Raw genomic sequence first — 22,416 nt, 5'->3', positions numbered from 1 at the left:
TTCAACCTCTGATGGCTTCGTATTTCGAACCTTTCTGAATGTGAAAAGTTTTCCCAAAATGCACCAGGAAACCTGCAGCAGTCTTGATTTTCTGGGTCTACTCTAGGGGTGTGCGATAAATTCTGCTCCGCCGTTTAACCCACTCTGCGGTACAAGACGCAGATTTCCGGGCAACCTCCACAAAAAGGCTGCGTGGCAGAGTTTTTTCTCACACGTTGCTAGCCAGTGGTAAATTCGCAAGAGCGAGCAAGAACTGGGGTCCCCTTGTGCAATTTTTGGGACTTAGGAGGGCACCCGGCAAGATTTTATCAATGCAGGCGGCCGCGACCGTTAGCAGTGACAAAGTTGCCGCTCGAGTAGAAAATCTACTTGAGTGGCAGCGAAGAGGCAGCACCTTCTGGCACACTGCTGGGTGCCGTTCGTGCTGATTTTGCAGCATGAAACAAGCTCCCGGCACTAAAAATCAGCGCAAGCATTGCAGCATGCGGATTTCCGCCCATTCATGGACCTCCGAAGAATCTCGCGGAGATGTCATGTATCTCCGCTGAATTCCACAGAGTGAAACGCAGCGAGTTCTGCTCAACCCAGTCTATACCTGGAAAACTGGCATATATGCAATGCCTCCATGGAGCACAGGCATAGGCAAATTACATTCTAGTAGTACAATTGCACTGATTATCTTTACAGTTTCTCTACTGGGAAAGAGTCTTTGGAGGACCACCTCTCTCTGCGCGCCCACCGGTTTTGTGCATGTTTCCACCCTTGACAGAAGTAAACCTCTAACTATTGCCAGTGAGGGAACTGGCACGATAACAGATTATGAATATAGACCAACTCTTCACTTTGTAGGTGCCCCCAAACTTTCCAGGGCAACCCTTCCCTGTAACGCCTACTCCCGATCCCTAAAGGAGGATAAACTCAGGAACAATATTACATCATTATGCAGTAATATTGAGCAACAGTCAAATACAAAAAAAAATAACAAGCCTTTGATAAAGCCAATAGGTCTCACCTATGCAAGATCTATTGTGTTTGTCAGTGTTTTGTTTGCACAGCGCATCTGCTGTGCAACATGGCTGAAAGTGAAGAACCAAAAAAAGCACTCTGACATAACCTACGTTGACCGGGTCATAGAGCTTTTACTTTTTACTTTCAGCCATACTGCTGTCCAACATGGCTAAAAAAATTAACAAAGTCTGGCGCATAGGCAAGGGAGCCATATCACCTATCTATTGCTCACTAGTAATTAATGCACCGGATAACTTCTCTCCTCTCTGAGGGAAATGGGAGGGCTAGGTGGGAGAGCTAGAGGAGGACGAATGGCAGGAGGCATGCTTGGCCCGACAGAACTGGCGATTTCCTCATGACTGCGGATGATCCAAATTAATTGTCTACACGCAACATACCTGTCTTCGCACCAGCTACAGCGGATAGGTCTTGTGGCTCAGGCCACGTGTGTGTGGTGCACACGCCCTGGTGCCAACTTTTTTCATGTAGCTTGGTCTTGCCCAGTATTGTGCCCCTTTTACAGTGGGGCAAACCCCAACATTTGTGAGGTGCTGGGCCACTCCATTGATTTGGGCCCGGGGCGCTACTAGGTCTCTTGGAGGAAATTGGAGGACCATGCTCCATAGGAACCTTTATAGGGTTGGTGTGCTTAGCGGCCAAAAGGGATATTGCCTGCCATTGGAAGCTATCCGAGCCTCCTTCACTTGTGGTTTGGAGGAGGAGGGTTGAGTGGTGCGCACCTCAAGAAAGACCAAACTATGAGGCAAGGGGGTGCACCCCAAAAATATGGCAAGATATGGGGGAGAGGGTGATGGGCATACCATGGGCTACCGATGTAATGAAGATTGATGCTTACTATGATTATGCTGTTTTCAGGAACTTGTCCAGGTATTAACATGATAAGAATGTCTATATTGCAGTGGATGATGCTTCATGTTGTTAAACTCAATAACATTTGGTTATTAAAAAGCAACATGGACAAAGTCAAATAGATTTTGCATAAGGTGAGACCTATTGGTTCTGCCAAGACTTGTTTTATTATGCGAGATGGGGGCAGGCCAAGGCGGACATTGGGTGGAGGAAGGGAGGGGGCAAGTAACACCAAGGGGGGGCATTAAGCAATACAACGCAGGAGGGCTGGAAATAATGTGCTAGAAAAACAAGGATAAAAGAGCAAGGGCTATGGAGAGAGCAGAATGCATAGGGAATGGGAGGAGGGAAGAAATTGTACCTCAGTCACATCAGGAGCAGCGGACAGGCACCGAATAACTTGACTCAATCTGTGCACTGGCCAATTATGTATGCTGTAAAGAAGAGTGACAAGGAAGCTAACAAATGGTAAGCAATAGGCGGGCTCCAAGCCTGTTTGGTATACAATAGTGTCTCACAAGTAAGACGCATGCGCTAGTGCATGCACTCGCAGGCTCGACCCTAAAACGAGGCACAACAAGGAAGTGGGCTGCTGAGGCCACTAAAACAAAACTGTCTAGGTTTTGGCCCATCCCTTTCCTAGGACGCCATGCCCCTCCTCATGCAGCTCTATCCCAAAACGGAGAGGGCAGAGGAAGAGCTGTGGGGTAGCACATTTCAAAGAGAAATCTCAAAACTCAAAAAAAGGTTCACAGAAAAGAACCCAAAATGAAGTAATTTGTCATTTAACCCAAAGTCGATCACCAAGAAAAGAAACACGTCAAGGTCTGACCTCACCGCAAGGAGAATATTCCTAATGGCGGTAATCAAGAAGGTGCAAACCAAAGCCAAACATGTGGAGACTAGACTGCCCTGAACGGACGGCACACTGAAGGCTATTCAAAGGAGGCTGGAGATTGCAGGAGATTTTCAAAACAAGGGGAGAAGATTTCCTCATGGGACAGAATCACTTACAAAAATTTAAAAAGGGAGCCATCACACCTTTTTTAGGTTTCACCTAGAATGCGTTGTCTCTGCAAGACTTTTTGTTTACAGTCTGCCCAAAGTTTACCATTTGTTAGCTTCAGCATCGCTCTAATTTGCTTCTCTCTTGTCGGTTCTGGTATGCGGGCATCATGTCCTCTTTTTCTGTTTGGCCCCCCTGGAGCATGGACCAAGTACTTGTGCCCATCCACTGCTCCCGTTTTGGAGAAACTTTTTTTTTGTGTTCAAGCACTTCATATGAGTGCTTGCATTTTCAGTCTGTCTCCCATATACCCGTCCGTGTAGCTTCTATTACCTCCCCCTTGCCCCTACCATGTTGCTTCTTTTCCCTCCCATCCTCCTACCCTGTACTCCATACCACTGCACTCTATGTCAATGAACTCTACTCTGCACCACACTACTCTATGCCACTACACTTTACGCCACCCTACTCAACTCTGTACCACTCTGATGTACGCCACTACACTTAATGCCACTCTGCTCTACTCTGTACCACTCTGCTCTACAGCACTGCACTCTACTCTACACCAATCTATTATATGTTACTGCAGTCTATGCCAATATAATCTAGTCTGCACAACTCTACAGCAGTGCACTGCACTCTATGCCATGCTACTGTATGCCACTACACTTTATGCCACTCTACTTCGCACCACTCTATTTTATGCCACTGCACTCTGTACCACTGTACTCTACGACACTGCAGTCCACTGTGTACCAATCTACTGTAAGCCAATGCACTCTATGCCACTCTACTATGCACCACTCCTATCTACTCCACTTCACTGTGCGCTACTGCAATCTATGCCACTGTACCTTATGCCACTGCACTCTACAACACTCCATTCTGCACCACTCAATGCCACTACACTCTACACCACTTCAAGCCACTGAACTCTTCTCTGCATCACTCCACACTACTCCACTTCACTCTGTGCCACTGCACTCTACAACACTGAATTCTACACCATTCTATGCCACTGCACTTTATGCAACTGGACTCTAAGACAATCTACTTTGCACCACTCTACTTTATGCCACTCTACTCTAGACCACGGCACTGTGTTCTGCACTATTTTACTCTACGCCAGTGCACTCTATGCCACTCTACTGAATGGCACTGCACTCTACCACTCATCTCTACACCCCTGAAATCTACATCATTGCAGTCTACTCTGTACAACTCTACTATACGCCACTGCACTCTATGGCAATGTCTTTTATGTCACTCTACTTTAAGCCACTGCCCTCTACACCACTCTAAACTAGTCTGCGCCACTTTATTCTATGCCACAGCACTCTACTCAACTCTGCACAACTCTCCTTTATGCCACTGCCCTTTATGCCTCTCTACTCTTCACCAATCTACTCTATGCCACTGCCCTCAATGCCACTGCACTCTATGCCACTCTACTCTGCACCATGCTACGCCACTGCCCTCTACTCTCCATGACTCTACTCTTTGCCACTGCACTCTACTCTGCACCACTGCATTCTACACTATTCCACTGAGCTCTACTCTGCACCACTCTACTCTATGCCATGGCACCCTATACCACTCTACTTTGTGCCACTGCACTGTACACCAATGCACTTTATGCCACTCTTCTCTATGCCACTTTTCTCTACACCACTATAAACTAGTCTGCACCACTCTATTCTATGCCACGGCACTCTACTCAACTCTGCACAACTCTCATTTATGCCACTGCACGTTATGCCTCTCTACTCTTCACCATGCTACGCCACTGCCCTCTACTCTGCATGACTCTACTCTTTCCACTGCACTCTACTCTGCATGACTCTACTCTTTCCACTGCACTCTACTCTGCACCACTGCACTCTACACTATGGCACTGTGCTCTACTCTGCACCACTCTACTCTATGCCATGGTACTCTATGCCACTCTACTTTGTGCCACTGCACTCTACACCACTCTACTCAATGCCAATGCTGTACGCCACTGCTCTCTACGCTACAACACTCTACTCTGCACCACTTTACTCTGTCACTACACTCTATGCCACTCTACTCGACTTCACTCTACGTCACTACACTATGCGCTGCTCTAATCTGCACCACTGTACTATACGCCACTGCACTCTAATATACACCCCTCTACTCTATGCTACTGCACTCTACCCCACTGCACTCTATGCCACTCTAATCTAGTCTGCACCACTCTACTCCGTGCCACTGCACTCTACTCAACTCTGCAAAACTCTGCTTTAGCCACTGTACTTGATGCCACTCTACTCTTCACCAATCTACTCTATGCCTCTGCACTCAGAGCACTTGCTATTGATGTAAAGCATCTTGAACCATGATTGGCAGTGAACAATGGGGGAGGATTGCAATTGCACTATGCACTTTATATAGAGGACCAAATTAGGGTCACAATAATGCACAGTTGTTATGTGATCAATATGAAGTCCCAACCCCGTGAGTTACAGCAATGCTATTTGGGGCTATTCCAAGAAATTAATTCAATGCAATTTGATATTAAAGCATTGGCAATGCTCAAGTAGTATCCGATTCTGCTTCAGAGGATGTAGACACGCAGGGCGAGAGAGAGCATTAAGCATTTTTTTTAGTAGTGGAATTTATTTATTTATTTATTTGCATTTATTCGGGCTCAGGGCTTCAGGATAACACAGTGTGATTTAAAATGAATAGATTTGTGAGATAACAAGGTGTTGTTATTTGAGTGCCAACTGCTTGATGAAAAACGTTATTGTTCTGTATTGTTCTGTGCAATGTGAGCAGAAAATTTGCACTGTCACTTTAAATGTTTGGGGAAGTATTTAACACAGAAAATGACGATTGGGGATTGTTGTGAAGAATACCGTAGGCACGGTCAAAACACGTTACCTCAAGCTGCAATAAACCATTAACTAAGAACCAGGGCGTGTTGGGACCTGTTTTCTGACTGGGAGCGGGTTGTTGAGTCATATATGTATAAAGCCGCCCATTGGAGGGAAAAATATTTAAAGTGGGAGGAGACTGTCGCGCCTCTGAAGAGATGCGGAAAGCATTGAAACGCGTCAGGCGTACACGACAGAACGCTGTAATTTCACATTGGCAAGTGGCACCTGGATTTACCGATTAAAGAGCATTTACTGCTGTGGGGTGCGAGAGTGCGTCTTTGCCAGGTGGGCACTTTTGGAGCTTTTATGTTAACGCGGCGGCCCAGCCGCGAAAGACGCACCCCTCCATAACAGAGGGCCAGGAGCATTGTATCCAACATTGCTTCACTATGGACACATCCCAACAGGATATTAAACAGGACCCACTTGCCGAGGCTCATCTGTGGGCTTTGAACTTTGGTAACAGCTTAATGACTGGCCGAGCACACTACAGAACCCAGAATGCATGTGTGCTCATTAAAGCCGCCCATTGGAGGGAAAAATATTTAAAGTGGGAGGAGACTGTCGCGCCTCTGAAGAGATGCGGAAAGCATTGAAACGCGTCAGGCGTACACGACAGAACGCTGTAATTTCACATTGGCAAGTGGCACCTGGATTTACCGATTAAAGAACATTTACTGCTGTGGGGTGCGAGAGTGCGTCTTTGCCAGGTGGGCACTTTTGGAGCTTTTATGTTAACGCGGCGGCCCAGCTGCGAAAGACGCACCCCCCCATAACAGAGGGCCAGGAGCATTGTATCCGACATTGCTTCACTATGGACACATCCCAACAGGATATTAAACAGGACCACTTGCCGAGGCTCATCTGTGGGCTTTGAACTTTGGTAACAGCTTAATGACTGGCCGAGCACACTACAGAACCCAGAATGCGTGTGTGCTCATTAAAGCCGCCCATTGGAGGGAAAAATATTTAAAGTGGGAGGAGACTGTCGCGCCTCTGAAGAGATGCGGAAAGCATTGAAACGCGTCAGGCGTACACGACAGAACGCTGTAATTTCACATTGGCAAGTGGCACCTGGATTTACCGATTAAAGAGCATTTACTGCTGTGGGGTGCGAGAGTGCGTCTTTGCCAGGTGGGCACTTTTGGAGCATATATATATATATATATATATATATATATGTATATATATATATATATATATATATATATATATATATATATCCTTGCTTCCTTGTGTTGCCAGGTCGCGCACTCTAACACGGGTGCTCGTGTGCGGGTGACAACACCCCGCTTCAATCCAGGCAGGTGATTGGAAATAAAAGAGGCGCAAGAAACATTGCTCTAATTCGCCATGATTTGCCACTGATGAAGGGAAGGATAGGACTCCCGAAACGCGTTTGGCATTTGAACTATTGATGCATGACATTTGAAGGCTGCCTGTTTGCAAGTTGTTCAATAAATAACCGTGAACGACGTACCTTCTGGTGGTTTCTCCTTGGGGCTAAACCTGCTCGTGATTGTGATATAATCGGCTGTTGCCCAGCCGCGGAGTTAAAGCCCACTGCCTGAAAGCAGGTCCGTGCTGGCGCCATTCCGGTGCTGCAACTAACGGAAGAAGGAGCTGGCGCTTGTGCAGGACGGGTGCCAGCTGATGTTCACATTGGACTTCTGTAAAGCGGAGCAGGCATACCGGCAAGTGAATGCACAAACCCACATGGGTAAAACCTTGTTTTAACTGCATGAGTGATGCGAGCAGACCCACATGGGATTACCTTAGCGCACTACGTTCACCAGAAGGCTTTGGGAAAGGCCACGCCCACTAAGGCAGGTGATTGGAAATAAAAGAGGCGCAAGAAACATTGCTCTAATTCGCCATGATTTGCCACTGATGAAGGGAAGGATAGGACTCCCGAAACGCGTTTGGCATTTGAACTATTGATGCATGACATTTGAAGGCTGCCTGTTTGCAAGTTGTTCAATAAATAACCGTGAACGACGTACCTTCTGGTGGTTTCTCCTTGGGGCTAAACCTGCTCGTGATTGTGATATAATCGGCTGTTGCCCAGCCGCGGAGTTAAAGCACACTGCCTGAAAGCAGGTCCGTGCTGGCGCCATTCCGGTGCTGCAACTAACGGAAGAAGGAGCTGGCGCTTGTGCAGGACGGGTGCCAGCTGATGTTCACATTGGACTTCTGTAAAGCGGAGCAGGCATACCGGCAAGTGAATGCACAAACCCACATGGGTAAAACCTTGTTTTAACTGCATGAGTGATGCGAGCAGACCCACATGGGATTACCTTAGCGCACTACGTTCACCAGAAGGCTTTGGGAAAGGCCACACCCACTAAGGCAGGTGATTGGAAATAAAAGAGGCGCAAGAAACATTGCTCTAATTCGCCATGATTTGCCACTGATGAAGGGAAGGATAGGACTCCCGAAACGCGCTTGGCATTTGAACTATTGATGCATGACATTTGAAGGCTGCCTGTTTGCAAGTTGTTCAATAAATAACCGTGAACGACGTACCTTCTGGTGGTTTCTCCTTGGGGCTAAACCTGCTCGTGATTGTGATATAATCGGCTGTTGCCCAGCCGCGGAGTTAAAGCCCACTGCCTGAAAGCAGGTCCGTGCTGGCGCCATTCCGGTGCTGCAACTAACGGAAGAAGGAGCTGGCGCTTGTGCAGGACGGGTGCCAGCTGATGTTCACATTGGACTTCTGTAAAGCGGAGCAGGCATACCGGCAAGTGAATGTACAAACCCACATGGGTAAAACCTTGTTTTAACTGCATGAGTGATGCGAGCAGACCCACATGGGATTACCTTAGCGCACTACGTTCACCAGAAGGCTTTGGGAAAGGCCACGCCCACTAAGGCAGGTGATTGGAAATAAAAGAGGCGCAAGAAACATTGCTCTAATTCGCCATGATTTGCCACTGATGAAGGGAAGGATAGGACTCCCGAAACGCGTTTGGCATTTGAACTATTGATGCATGACATTTGAAGGCTGCCTGTTTGCAAGTTGTTCAATAAATAACCGTGAACGACGTACCTTCTGGTGGTTTCTCCTTGGGGCTAAACCTGCTCGTGATTGTGATATATATATATATATATATATATATATATATATATATATATATATATATATATATATCCTTGCTTCCTTGTGTTGCCAGGTCGCGCACTCTAACACGGGTGCTCGTGTGCGGGTGACAACACCCCGCTTCAATCCAGGCTTTCCCTTTCTCACCTTCCAAAGAAAGCACAGCACTCGCAGGAGGAGGGTACAAATCCTTTATTGCTCCCTCAGAGAACCAGACGCGTTTCGGCTACCGCCTTAGTCTATGGTACAATGGCGCGCCATTTTTTGTTTTTTTAAATACCCTTTACGTGCGTGTCATGGAGATAAACAAGGGACAATTACATAGTCGCCATCTTATGATGGTTTGTATAACATTACAATTCCGCCCTGAATGGGCATTACACCCCTATGCATATAATTCATACGTAGCGGCTTCGTTTCATATCAAAATTGCAATCAATACTATATATTATAACATTTCATTGTTCTGCAATTAATATTCGATCATATCGCCCTGGATGGGCTTGTTGACATTTGTTATACAATTTCTCCAGCATATTGCCCTGCATGGGCTTCCCTCAACCAGTTACCTCCTTTTCACAATAGTACAATTTTATCACCCACTGTGTGAACCCCCATCAATTCAACTCATCTTTTTTAACTTAAAACTTGAAACAGGTACAGTTATCATCCTCAAAATATTCTAACGGAGCAGGGAGCCCCCTACCCCAAATGCACTGTCATCTCTTCATGGCTGTTCAGACCCCCAGGCACCTTTGTTCCAATGTCTATTATATATCTGGATTCCAGCCTTCTCAATTTCTTCAGCCTATCCCCTCCTCTTGGGCTCGCTTCTATATGGTCCACCCCAAAATAGGATATGAGGTCGCTGTTATTTTTGTGATATTGTTTAAAATGCCTGGCTACTGGGTATACAGGATCACAATTCGTTATAGCCCTTAGGTGTTCTAGGATGCGTAATTTCATAGGGTTCACAGTGCTGCCGATATAACGTAGTCCGCATGGGCATACGAGGCAGTATACTGCGAAGGGAGTAGAGCATGTAAGGAACACTTTTATTTTACGCTTCTGTCCTCTGACATCGTAAAAGAGTACTTTTTTGCTTTGTTTGCATGCCTTACACCTTCCACATGGATAGAATCCCGGCTTATGTTCTCCAAATGGTCGGTCTACTGGGCGTGCCCGGTAACTCTGTGTCAGTGTGTTCCGTAGTGCCATAGCCCTTCTGTAAGTCACCATAGGTTGCTTGGGCATATCTACTCCAATGACTGGATCAGTGGTTAAAAGTGTCCAGTTCTTTCTTAAGATTTGTCTTAGTCCCCCCGCACCCTCTGAAAAGGTGGTGATGAATCTAAACCTCCCCTCCTTCTCGATTTCCTTTGTTTTTACTTTTAGCATATCTTTTCGGGGCATGGCATTCACTTTTCACTGGGCATCTGCCAAACATCAGGCCATTATATCGACGTGCCTTAAACCTGTCTACACTCGCTTGTGCATTTCTGTTGTAATCTTCCTCTAGAGTACAATTCCTTTTAATACGGAGTAATTCTCCGTAGGGAATACTGTAGATCAGTTTAGGCGGGTGGCTACTGCTGGAATGTAATATGGAATTTCCTGCCGTGGGTTTCCTGAATAGCTGTGTATATATTTTACCCTGTTCCTTTCTTATTTCAAGGTCAAGGAAGTTTATTTGGTTCTCACTTATTTCTGCTGTGAAGTGTAAGTTATATTCATTCTGGTTCAGTTTGTCTATGTACTCTTCTGCCTTGCCTTTGGATCCCCGCCATACAAGTAGCAAATCATCTATGTACCGGTACCAGACCAGTACATGTTGGGACCATTCTGTATATCTTGCATGCCATGCCACATTTCTTCCCACCACCCCACAAATATATTGGCGAAGCTGGGAGAATAACTCGTGCCCATGGCTACTCCGACTAATTGTCGATAGTATTGGTCTTCATACAAAAAAATGTTATTTCTAAGACTGACATTTAGGAATTCCAAAAGCATTGCATTATGATCTGTGAAGCTTGCTTCTCTTGTGGACAACATTTCATTTATTGCAAGCATCCCCTCCACATGGCCTATGCTTGTATATAGACTAGTAATGTCCATCACTATGAGCAAATCCCCTTCTCTTAGGGTAAGTTGTTCCAACTTGCCCAGTAAATCTTTCGTGTCTTTGATATAGCTACGCAAGTTTTTCACATGATCAATTAAAAAATAATCAATGTACATAGATAAGTGTTCCAACAGGCTGCCCTGTGCACTTACGATTGGTCATCCAGGAGGTTTCAAACTGTTCTTGTGTACCTTGGGTAGGTGGTAAAAACATGGTGTGATGGGATTCAGATTTCTTAAGTACAGATATTCTTCTGTTTCGATGATCCCCTTAGTATGCCATCTTTTCAACATTTCATGGCATTCCGTAATGCTATTGAGATATTCTTTCCTCCCCACCTTTTGGTAACACTGTTTATCCTGTAGTTGTCTCATGGCTTCCGTGTTATAATCCTCATAGGTTTGTAGAACAATGTTCCCTCCTTTATCGGACGGTTTCACAACCAGTTTTTTGTCCATTCGTAAGTTATTTATGGCCTGCCACTGACCGGGTGTTAAATTCTTACGCTTGTTTGTATGTCCTCTTTGTTCCAGTTTCCTTAGTTCCTTTGAAACTGCTTCCGCAAATAGGTCTATGTTGTCACTGGGCGTCTGTGGTACGAATGTAGATGCAGGTTTAAAGTTGTTTTCTCCCCCTCTTTGTACTATATCTGATTGGGAAAGGTTTTCGGGTTGACTCGCTCCTTCATTCCTCAATTGCTGTAAAACATCCAGAGTCGGTAAATCCTTTACTCTGATTTGTGGTATTGTTTGTTTTACTGATTTCTCGGTTATTTTTTTAGGGCGCTGTTTGTAAAATTTGTGTATTTTCAATTTTCTTGAGAATTTATACAAATCGATCTTTGTTTGTGTATATTCCAATTGCTTGGAAGGGCAAAAGGAGAGCCCCAGTTGCAAAACGTATTTCTCATCATCCGTCAAAATACGTGGACTCAGATTCACAATTGTCAAATTGTTCTCTTGGCTTTCATCCCTTATTATCGCTTTCTGTTGAATCTGCCACTGCGTGTTGTCGGTGGGGAGTAATTGCTTCCTCCTCCTCCACTCTCCCCCCCTCCGCGTGGTGCGTTTCTTCGTTGGTCCGGGGGTTTTCCCCTTCCTCCTTGTTGTCGCGATTGTCGTATTATTTGAAACTCGTCGCGAAAAGGGAGTTTCCGTGTTTTTGCGTTATCCCTTGTTTCCTGGTCTCTCCTTGCCTCTTCATTCTCAGAAACCTCTGATTCCGTAGTATCACCCGACTCTCCCCTTTCATTTGCTGTGGTCCCCTTGGCAAACCTAGATGTCAAGGCTTTGACCTGTGCATCGTATCGTTTTGCAAATGTCAATACCCGCCCTGACTCATAGTCTCTTTCATCGCGTTCGAATTTTTCTTGCTTACGTTTCCTGATTTTATCTTCATATGATTTCAATCTCTTCATCATATTACTTCTCAGTTCATCCAGTTTCTTTTTATCTTCTCCCATGCTTTCTATCTCCTTTTCCAGCTCCTTGATTTCATTTCGTGCTTTTTCATGGTCACTCCATGCGAATTTGATTAGTAATTTCAGGAGCCCCTGACAAAAATCCGCTGTATATTCTGACCATTGTTCCAAAAGCTCTGGGTCTGGATTCTCGTAAACCGGGACCGTGTAAATACGTAGTCCTCTCGGCACCCTCTTCACTTCCACGTAATTTTGCAGGGAAGTGGCTTCCCACCACTTTCTCACTTCACGTTCGAAGAGTCTCTCCAATTTCAATAACTGTCCTGTTAATGTGGATCCTTTGATTTCTTCTGCCTGTTTCTTTTTGTTCGCTCCGTTTGTTTGTGGGCGTTTTTTAAAAGCATTCTCAGCCGCCTCCTGGCGGTCCGTATCGCTGTACATGGCGCCACTGTTGTTATTGTGGTGATATTTTCTTGGAGTATGGCGTATTCTCCTCGCCTTTCCTCCTTCTCTTTACTCCCTCGTGAGCTACGTATGAATTATATGCATAGGGGTGTAATGCCCATTCAGGGCGGAATTGTAATGTTATACAAACCATCATAAGATGGCGACTATGTAATTGTCCCTTGTTTATCTCCATGACACGCACGTAAAGGGTATTTAAAAAAACAAAAAATGGCGCGCCATTGTACCATAGACTAAGGCGGTAGCCGAAACGCGTCTGGTTCTCTGAGGGAGCAATAAAGGATTTGTACCCTCCTCCTGCGAGTGCTGTGCTTTCTTTGGAAGGTGAGAAAGGGAAAGCCTGGATATATATATATATATATATATATATTACCTACTGGCGGTCGCCAGTAGGTATATATAGTTAGGATTTTTTTCCTATGGGATTTTTGAAAATTCTATGTCGAATAACTTTGGCGTTTGAGGACGGAATTGGCTGAAATTGTCAGGAAAATGGAACATTTTGTTTCTGAGCAGCCCCAGAAAATTTGGGGGGGTTTCGTCAAGGGGGGCCGAGAAAAAAGGGGGGGTCCCAAAACGCGTTTTTCCCATGCAATTTTCCATAGGGCGGTTGGACTCACTTTTAGCTCGAACGGCTGAATGGATTTCCACGAAACTTGGCAAAATTGTAGATATTGTTTGCCCGATGTGCCTTTGCTAGGTCTCAATATATGTGCTCCAGTGGATTTTGATAAATTAACGTTAAAAAAAATATATATATCTGTAACAACGCTCCGGTTAGCGCCCCGGTTCGCGTACCTGACGCGTAACGGAACTTCGCGAAGCGAAGCTGATTGGCTCTCCGGTGTCTGTCAACATTCTAAACAGTCCGGAGCGGCCACCATCTTGTCTCTCGGTAGGATCGAGAGACAAGAGGTGAAGAAAAACGAAGGGGGAAATTAATGAAAGGGGGCAAGGTAGACCCCTCCTGACCCCCTAGGATTGATGAGGGGGCTATTAAAGGGTCCCGCGGGGCAAAAAAAAAAAAAAAAAAAAAAAAATCATTTTTTTCGCGGTAGAGGCGCTACCCGGTACGCGAACCGGGTAGCTAACCGGTAGCGTAACGGGTGTCCGCCATCTTGTGTTTACGATGTTGTTTTCTAACGCGGCAGTTGCGCAAACGGAACGTTTACCGGTTCGCGGACCGGGTCGCGGCACCAAATTGAGCTAACGGGAAGCTACCCGGTGCGCGGACCGGTAGCGAAACAAAAAAAAAAATATATATATATATATACATAAAAAAATTGTATTAAAAACATACAAAATATATTTTTTGATTTAAAGAAGAATACATTTTAAAGCTTTTGATATTTGCTATTAAAAAACCATTGAAATTCCCTGAAAAAACCATAGGTTATAGACCATATATAGTTAGGAATTAGCATTTACAAAACCTTGAAAATTCACTGAAAAAACCATAGGTTATACACCATATATAGTTAGGAATTAGCATTTACAAAACCTTATTTTACTCACACAAAACCATTGAAATTCGCATATATAGTTAGTTGCACTAACTATATATCGCGCACCCGCAATCCACTGCTGATCATGTCACATATTACATCATTCATGACATGGTCAGTGACATCACTGATGACATCACTGATGACATCTCAAATGACATCACTGATGACATCACTGATGACATCTCAAATGACATCACTGATGACATCACTGATGACAACATCCAGTGACTGTATGTTTCTGTAAAGTTAAAATATGTCTTACATATTGAAGAATGAGTGGATTTATAAGTGTCTGGATGAAGGATTTAGTAGGTGCATGACTGACTGTATGTGTGAGTGATTAAATGTGTCTCACTGAGTGCATGGGTAAGTGACTAAACTGTCTTAATTTGTGCATCATTATATCTGTTGTTCGTAAACTGCTGCATGTGTTGATCAGTAGCTATATGAGTAACTATATGGGTTATTGATTGGTTGCCCAAGTATTTGTATGGGAGACTGAGTGTGTGTGTGGGTGGCTGGGAGGTGTATGACTCCGTGCGAGATGTGTGAGCAGTTGATTCACTAGATGTATGGGTTCAAAAGTGCATGTGGAAACAGCTGTATGGGCGGTTGACTGTGTGCATGAGTGTATTGGTGAGTGAATGGATATCTCAGTGCTACATGTCAAAGTAAGTACATATGTAAAACATGGTACATTTGAGAGTTGACATATATAAATAACTGTGCATAAGAGCCAGTAAATGTGTGAGTGGCTGTATGGATCATTGTGAACTTGTATCCGGGATTGTATAAGAGAGTAAATATGTGTTAGTATATGTTTGAATAAGTAAGGTGTGTATAACTGTATAGTTGAGAAAATGGAGGTGTGATTGATTCTTTGCATGACTGACTAGGTGTGTGTGTAACTCCATGGATGAGTGACAGTCTGTGAGTGTCTGTTTACACTGAGTGTATCTAAGGTTATATTAGAGTCTGAAGAGGTTCATCGTATTATCACATGAATGATGTCATCAGTGATGTGATCAGTAATGTCAAATGAGATGTCATCAGTGATGTCATCAGTGATGTCATTTGAGATGTCATCATTGATGTCATCAGTGATGTCATTTGAGATGTCATCAGTGATGTCATCAGTGATGTCACTGACCATGTCATGAATGATGTAATGTGTGACATGATCAGCAGTGAATTGCGGGTGCGCGATATATAGTTAGTGCAACTAACTATATATGCGAATTTCAATGGTTTTGTGTGAGTAAAATAAGGTTTTGTAAATGCTAATTCCTAACTATATATGGTGTATAACCTATGTTTTTTTCAGTGAATTTTCAAGGTTTTGTAAATGCTAATTCCTAACTATATATGGTCTATAACCTATGGTTTTTTCAGTGAATATATATATATATATATATATATATATATATATATATCACTGCTCAATTTCCTTTTCAAGTAAAGGAACGGACCGCACTCAGTGGATAAGGTTATATTATTTATTCTTTCAAAATTGCAGCAACAGGACGCGTTTCGGCTTCGCGCCTTCCTCTAGCTGTTGCTTCACAGCACACAAATTCATTTTTTAAATAAAGTTTTAACATTGATGACATCATTTACTGTAATAAACAGCAATGATGGACTCAATTTTATGCTTTAAATGCAGCCATCTTGGAATGGCTTTTAGACATATGATAAGATTAGGCCCTGGATGGGCGATCATCAAACATAATCGGTCATTTCACTAAAACACTCAATAAATTCATGTTTTTCAAAAATTATTATCGTTTTGTAAAAAGAAAAGACATTAAGCCCTGGATGGGCATATTTGCAAGAATATTACCACAATCAAAAAGAAATACTCAATAATCACTTCTTGGAGAAATCATTCATGATATATGATCTACTAAATAGTTCATTAATGTGAATATTTTTACAAAACAATGTATGAGGGATACTATGTGTGTATATATGTGGTTGTTTTATGAGTTCAGCTTTGCAAGTATTCAGACTAATCAAAGGAAATATGAGGACTGGGACTTACTGGCCTAAGTGTATAGCAAATTCTTCTTCTGTGTTTAGCCCAGAGGGAGTTCTTGTATTAAGGTCGATGATGTATCTCGACTCGAGACGGCGTAGCTGAATTTCCCTATCACCGCCTCTTTCCTTAATGGGAACATGGTCAAGGCAGAAAAAATGCAGAAGATTCCGATCACTTTTGTGTTCCTTCGCTAAATGCCTTGCCACTGGGTAATTTGGGTCGTTATGCTGTATTGCCCTGGCGTGTTCCAAAATTCTCCTTTTTACTGGGTAAATTGTACTGCCTATGTATTGCAATTTACATGGACATACAAGGCAGTAAACACAGAATGGGGTGCTATATGTTAAGAATTTATTGATTTTTCTGGTTAAAGGTTTCCCTGGAACAGAGTAATGTGTTTGTTTGGTACTTGCCTTGCAGGCTTTGCAATTTTGGCAATGAAAAAATCCAGTCAGAATTCCTAATCTTGGTGTGCGTGGAACTGAGTCGAAATGACTATGCACCAAAAGATCCCTCAGTGAACGATTCTTTCTATATGTAATTTTTGGATAGCATGCTAGCTCTTTTCCTATTATCCCATCTGATTTATTTATATATATAGCAGTGTAGCACGGCGGCGCCAATTTAACTGTTGTATCGATTTAAGCCACAGTGTTTAATTTTGTGATCAGAAATGAATACCTGGGAAACACTTTTTGCACGAATAAACACTTGTGGATGGAATTGATGTGCCGCTTTCCTTGTCAGTGACGGGATTCTCTTCGATATAGGGTGGCTTCTGTTGTTGTACTGCCTGTAGAGCACCCATGGCATTATTAATTCATACTAAATTATGGTCAGACTGAAAGTACCTCGAATAAGGAAATGGCAATTTCACTTTCCAGACCAATAATGAACATCCCCTGCACGTGCACCTTTTAATCACATCATTAACTAAGACTAGAATGCAAGAGACACCCAAAAGGTTAATTCGAATGGGACACATTTTGATTGAGCCATATTTAATGCATTCCTGCCTTATAATCTAAAATTAAAAAGTAATCTTCGATAAAATATAAGGGTATGAAGTGACCTTTCACACAACTTTGGCAGTTGTCCTAATTGTATGCTGTTTGCATGGCAGAGGATTTCTGGAAGGATTATGAAGGGATGCTATTCAAAGCAGAATGCTGGCTGCAAATATATTATAAAGCAAGCATTGGTTTAACCAACAGATCTTGTTTTTATGATCGATTGGTTTGCCAAGGTTTTCTGCTGACGTTGTGAGGCCATGGCAAAATGTTTTATTAGCTAAATGCATTTTGCATCTTCAAAAAAAAGGAACAAGAAAAGACGTGACGATGCAATGCTCACATGAGGGCGTACGTCATGATGCTTTCTTCTGGCTGTGTCATTTACGTAATGGTGTATGTAGCAAATGGGAATTGCAAAAAAAAAAAAAAGTATTTTTAAGACCACAAAGGCTGGTGGAGCAATGTAGAAGCGGGTGTGTGGAAGCAATGAGGACATTGGGTGGTGGGAGCAATGGATGAGCTGTAGGCCTTGGGGTGGATTAAATAAAGGAAATGAAGCGAGGGTGGGGATCCAGAAGCGAGCAACACGGAGCGTGAGGATGGCTTTGTGGATTTGGGTATCAAACAGCAAAAGCAGCAAATGAGGGAGAGAGAAAGTAGGGGATGAGCTACACAGAGCGTGGGGGCATAAGGATGGAAATAGCACACCATGGCGGGAGCTGCAAAACACATGCCCTTTCATTGAGGACTTAAAAAAGTAGTTTGTTAAAATGTGAGCAGAGGAAGGATACAAGTCAACAAATCAAAAGAAGGGTAAAGAGGCTGTGCTGCAGGGGAGTGACAAACACAAGACGAGAAAGTTAAGCCATCAAATAAGAAGCAAGGAAATCAGAGTGATAATAAAGTTAACCAATGGTAAGCAGTGGGTGGGCTCTAAGCCCCTTCAAAGTTTTCAGTACGATGGACCATACCATAAGGTAGGTGAGACGTAAACATTTATAAATTAGTCACCTGTTGGCTGTCTGCTTCTGGCTTCTTTTAGGTAGTACAGTGCCTTGTCATAGTCGCCAAGATGATAGAACGCTACTCCAGATCGGTAAAGTGCCTTGAAGTTCTCTCCTTCTTTTTTTAGTACTTTAAGGCAGTATTCTTTCACACGCTCATAATTCACAAGTTCAGCTTGAAGCAGACACGCTATAAAAGAGACGGAATAGGAAAAAATATGTGAGCACTTCTGTTTACAATCAGGATTAAATAACTAATTGTAAATCGTATAAGGCTTGCTTCTGAAATTTACAGTGAAGAAAAAAGTAAACTGCTCCTAAATCCGTGCATTAAGTTGTATATGACTTTTTAGTATAAGAATAATTGACTTATTATAAGCAGTACCTTTCCAACAAATCACCAAAAATTGGAAAGATTTCATCAAAATATCATATCAGGCTTGGTGGTATGCTGTTTGCTATAATCTTAGATTAGACACAACATTTGTTTATCCATAGATTTTGGCTACGAAAAGAAGATAATGATGGGGTCCTGTTACGTCCTTTTTCGATGAATGTGCTAGACGTTCTCTGCCTCTATCCCCCGTTGCAACAAGAAGTTCCTAAACCTCCATGATTTCCTTTTGATTGTTCCATATGCTTTTCTTCTTGTACATTTTACACTTGTATTTTCTAGTTCCTAAGTATTTTATTGATATATATTTTACCACTTGCCGGTCATGTTTATAGTCATTGCCTAAATTTGGTTTTATCTTTTATTCTTTTATTCTTTTTTATTTTTTCTTATTATTACTACTATTATTACTTTTCTTATATGTATTGCTGTATGATCTTATGTAACATTTTTATTGACTTACTTTGTATATTTTTGTCTAAACTGCTTCAATAAAAAAATTCTGAACTTAAAAAAGTTGTATATGATAGATTAATTGAGGTATTTTATAAGTGTTTTATTATCTGACTCTCTTCATAAAAATAGTGTAGGTCAAAGGGATTTGAAAATATGTATTTTCCCTTACGCTTTCTACTATATCTAAAGAAATGAACAATTTTTATCTCAGATAGAGATTAAGTGGCTTGTACAAGTTCTAGTGCTGATCGTACAAGACGTCTTGAATGTCAAACGAGATAGTCTATGAATGTACAGTGCATCTGCACTGGAAGCTGTAGATCATGTCTGCTTAAATGGTTTTCTCTCTGATGAACTAGACCAAATTTTATAGATCCATCTTGTTAATCAGAGAGTTGTGTAATGATTTTGGAAAGATAGACATTTAATTGAAAGCTACGCTTTTTGGGTTGCAATGGATAATTAAATATTTTTACTATTTGCACAATTAAATCAAAGAATTGTGAAAGTTGAATGCTGAACATTTGTAAAAAACAAAAAAATGGGTGTTGTTTATTTATTGAAACACTGATTAAATTGATCTCTTATACATATTTAGAAAGTTGTGAACTTAAGTTAACTTGCAGTTACTGACTTCTCATTTAACAACATGAAAAAGGCAAGACAGTTTGCTATTTGTGCCACACGAACACCAGTATGCATAGCCGCCCTTGCAAGCAACAATCGTGTCCTAATTAACATCATGGTGGTCGTGCACGACAGAACTGAGAGGTTAAGGTAAAAAATGCCTGGTTATGTGCATTATAACGAACATCAATAAATCCTAGAATCAAACAGTTGTCTCATACAAACAACAAGCAGGACTTCCTGATGGCTCAATCAGTACTGAAGAAAGGCTGGACTCACTTGTCTCCTAGGAAAGCAACTTGCTCTCACATTGGATTTTGCTTGTGACGAGGACCTATTCACTGAGAAGGGGTGTGATATTCTAAGCACCCACCTCATTTATTAGAAAGGCTGTTCGCTTTTATGCAGACCATACACCCCATCCTTTTGAGCCTGGACACCAGATTTGAGGAGCTTACTCGACCGTTTTTGCACCCAATTTTGGTTCATCTTGTTGTATGCTGTCTTTGAAATTGCATCTCCCTATATCATCTAACAACATTTTTTAAGCTTGCATCTAGCTTTTTTGCGTCAACGTCCATTTCTTCCAGCCAGGGCCCTTATTACGTTTTTGCCTGCATAGCGCCTGCGCTGAGCAAAAAAGCTTTTGTTTTTAATATAAACTTAAAAAGGCCTCTTTCCTGGCTTCTCATTGGTTCCTGTGCATGCCACTTACCTTTCTTCCATTTCTATTGGTTGTAGCATATTTTCCTGCATTTACCAATGCATGTTTCTCATCTGCTTCTCCTATCAGTTTCCTGCCACCGAAATACTGTTAACAACCGCTTTGATGGATGGAACTATATTTTCATAAAGATTTGCCTTTTACTATTGCAGCATATTTATATAGCAATTTGTCACCCATAGAGATTAAGCGATTTGAATAGAATCACAGGATGTTGAGCGGCGAGACTCGAACCGTGATCCCCAGTTCTCAAGCCAGCAACTCTGGCCACTGTGCCACATCCTCTCCACTCTTGTGTTATCTGTCGGACCTCTTTCCTTCCCCGGACGATGGTTGATAAAAACAGCTCTTTATTAATTACATAGGCGAAACCCATGCATTGCCAATGCTTATTTAAGCTTGCATCCTGCTTTTCTGTGCCAACATCCATTGCTTCCCGCCAGGCCCTTTTCTTTTTATTTCTAGCCTACTATCTTGTTTTTATTTTACTCCACACTGATTTTTCTGCACCTACTCCCATTCTCTTAAGCCTACACTTGTGATCACATCTTTAGTTATTATAGAAAGCAATTTTAAACAGTGTATTCTCGCTGTGATTTTGCCTACTTTAATCTGCAAGAGCAGTATTTCTGAACTAATTTGTTCCTGTCCCTGTCCTACTGCACATGTTCACAAATGCTCTCTTGAGCGGCTGGCTCAAAAAGAAAGAAAAAAAACCACAGCACGCTGGTCACAGAAACCAGGACAACAATTTTGCAAAATTCACAAGGCCTGCCAAGACTAAAGTCATGTTACCTATTGTCTAGACAACTAATTTATTTTTCTTCAGTATGCACAACATGCAAGGGTAGTAATTATTGCTTTCTGGTACTCTATAATTGCTCCATAATTGCTAACTAGCCTGAACATCACATCCCCAAAGATACTGTTGGTTAATTCAAGTTCATTAAGTTAAACTGATAAACATAAAGTGTTTGCTGGAAGAATTATTACATGGGAAGGGTGCAAGTATAAACTATGTGTATGCGTTTTCTCAAGTTAGGGTAAACACATAAAAAAAAATACAGCCAAACAAGGGTGTAAATAACGAATGTTATACTCACTTCCGTTTCCTAATCCCATGTTTTATGCAATGAAGCCTACCTCGAGGTCACAGCCACCCTATCTTGCAAAATTAAATTCTTGGCAACCCCCAGAGGAGAGCACAGAACATCTGCTATTCACCAGGCGCCTCTGGATATTTTTGTGCCTCCTTTGAAAGTGGACACTCAACGCAGGGCTCTCTGCTGATTCAGGTTCCGTAATCACAGGCTAGACCTTATATTATCTTTTAAAGTTACCTCATGCTTCTGCTACAAGATACGTGAGTTTCTGGGCTTTATTAAAGTCCTCCCCCATGTCCTAAAGAAGGGTGCATGCTTATTTTTACATGCCTTTGCCATCTAATTCTCGGCTATTGTGACTGCATGAAGAACTGACGCAGACTGTTAGTAGATAAGGTGAAACCCTTCCCTAATCGATGTTCCAAAGATTCAGGTGAAATGAGAAACCGCAAACATATGCACTCTGGGCAAGATGCACAACCATTCCGTATTGCGGGTCGCAAATTGCGATTTTCTGCCACTCCCAATTTGTGACATAAAATAGAATGTACTATTGTGTCTCAGACACATTTAGTGATTTCCAATGGGGTCGCAAATTACCTGCCTCATCAATATTCATGAGACGGGTCACAATTTGTGACCCATTAGG

The 22,416-nt window shown here is 42.6% G+C and overlaps 1 protein-coding gene across 1 annotated transcript in view; it reads right to left on the bottom strand.

Annotated features, from left to right (window-relative positions):
- The window catches only part of TTC9 (tetratricopeptide repeat domain 9), a 240,524-nt gene that overhangs the window by 60,721 nt on the left and 157,387 nt on the right, over nucleotides 1–22,416 (bottom strand). Inside the window, exon 2 of the mRNA XM_078659614.1 lies at nucleotides 18,471–18,653. Within this exon, the coding sequence (XP_078515740.1) occupies nucleotides 18,471–18,653 (183 nt within the window). The remainder of the gene's footprint in view (nucleotides 1–18,470; nucleotides 18,654–22,416) is intronic.

The sequence above is a fragment of the Lissotriton helveticus genome, chromosome 9 (assembly GCF_964261635.1).
Source record: "Lissotriton helveticus chromosome 9, aLisHel1.1, whole genome shotgun sequence".
Lineage (NCBI taxonomy): Eukaryota > Metazoa > Chordata > Amphibia > Caudata > Salamandridae > Lissotriton > Lissotriton helveticus.
Note: the sequence above shows the minus strand (reverse complement) of the source record. Positions and strands in the feature narration are given on the sequence as shown.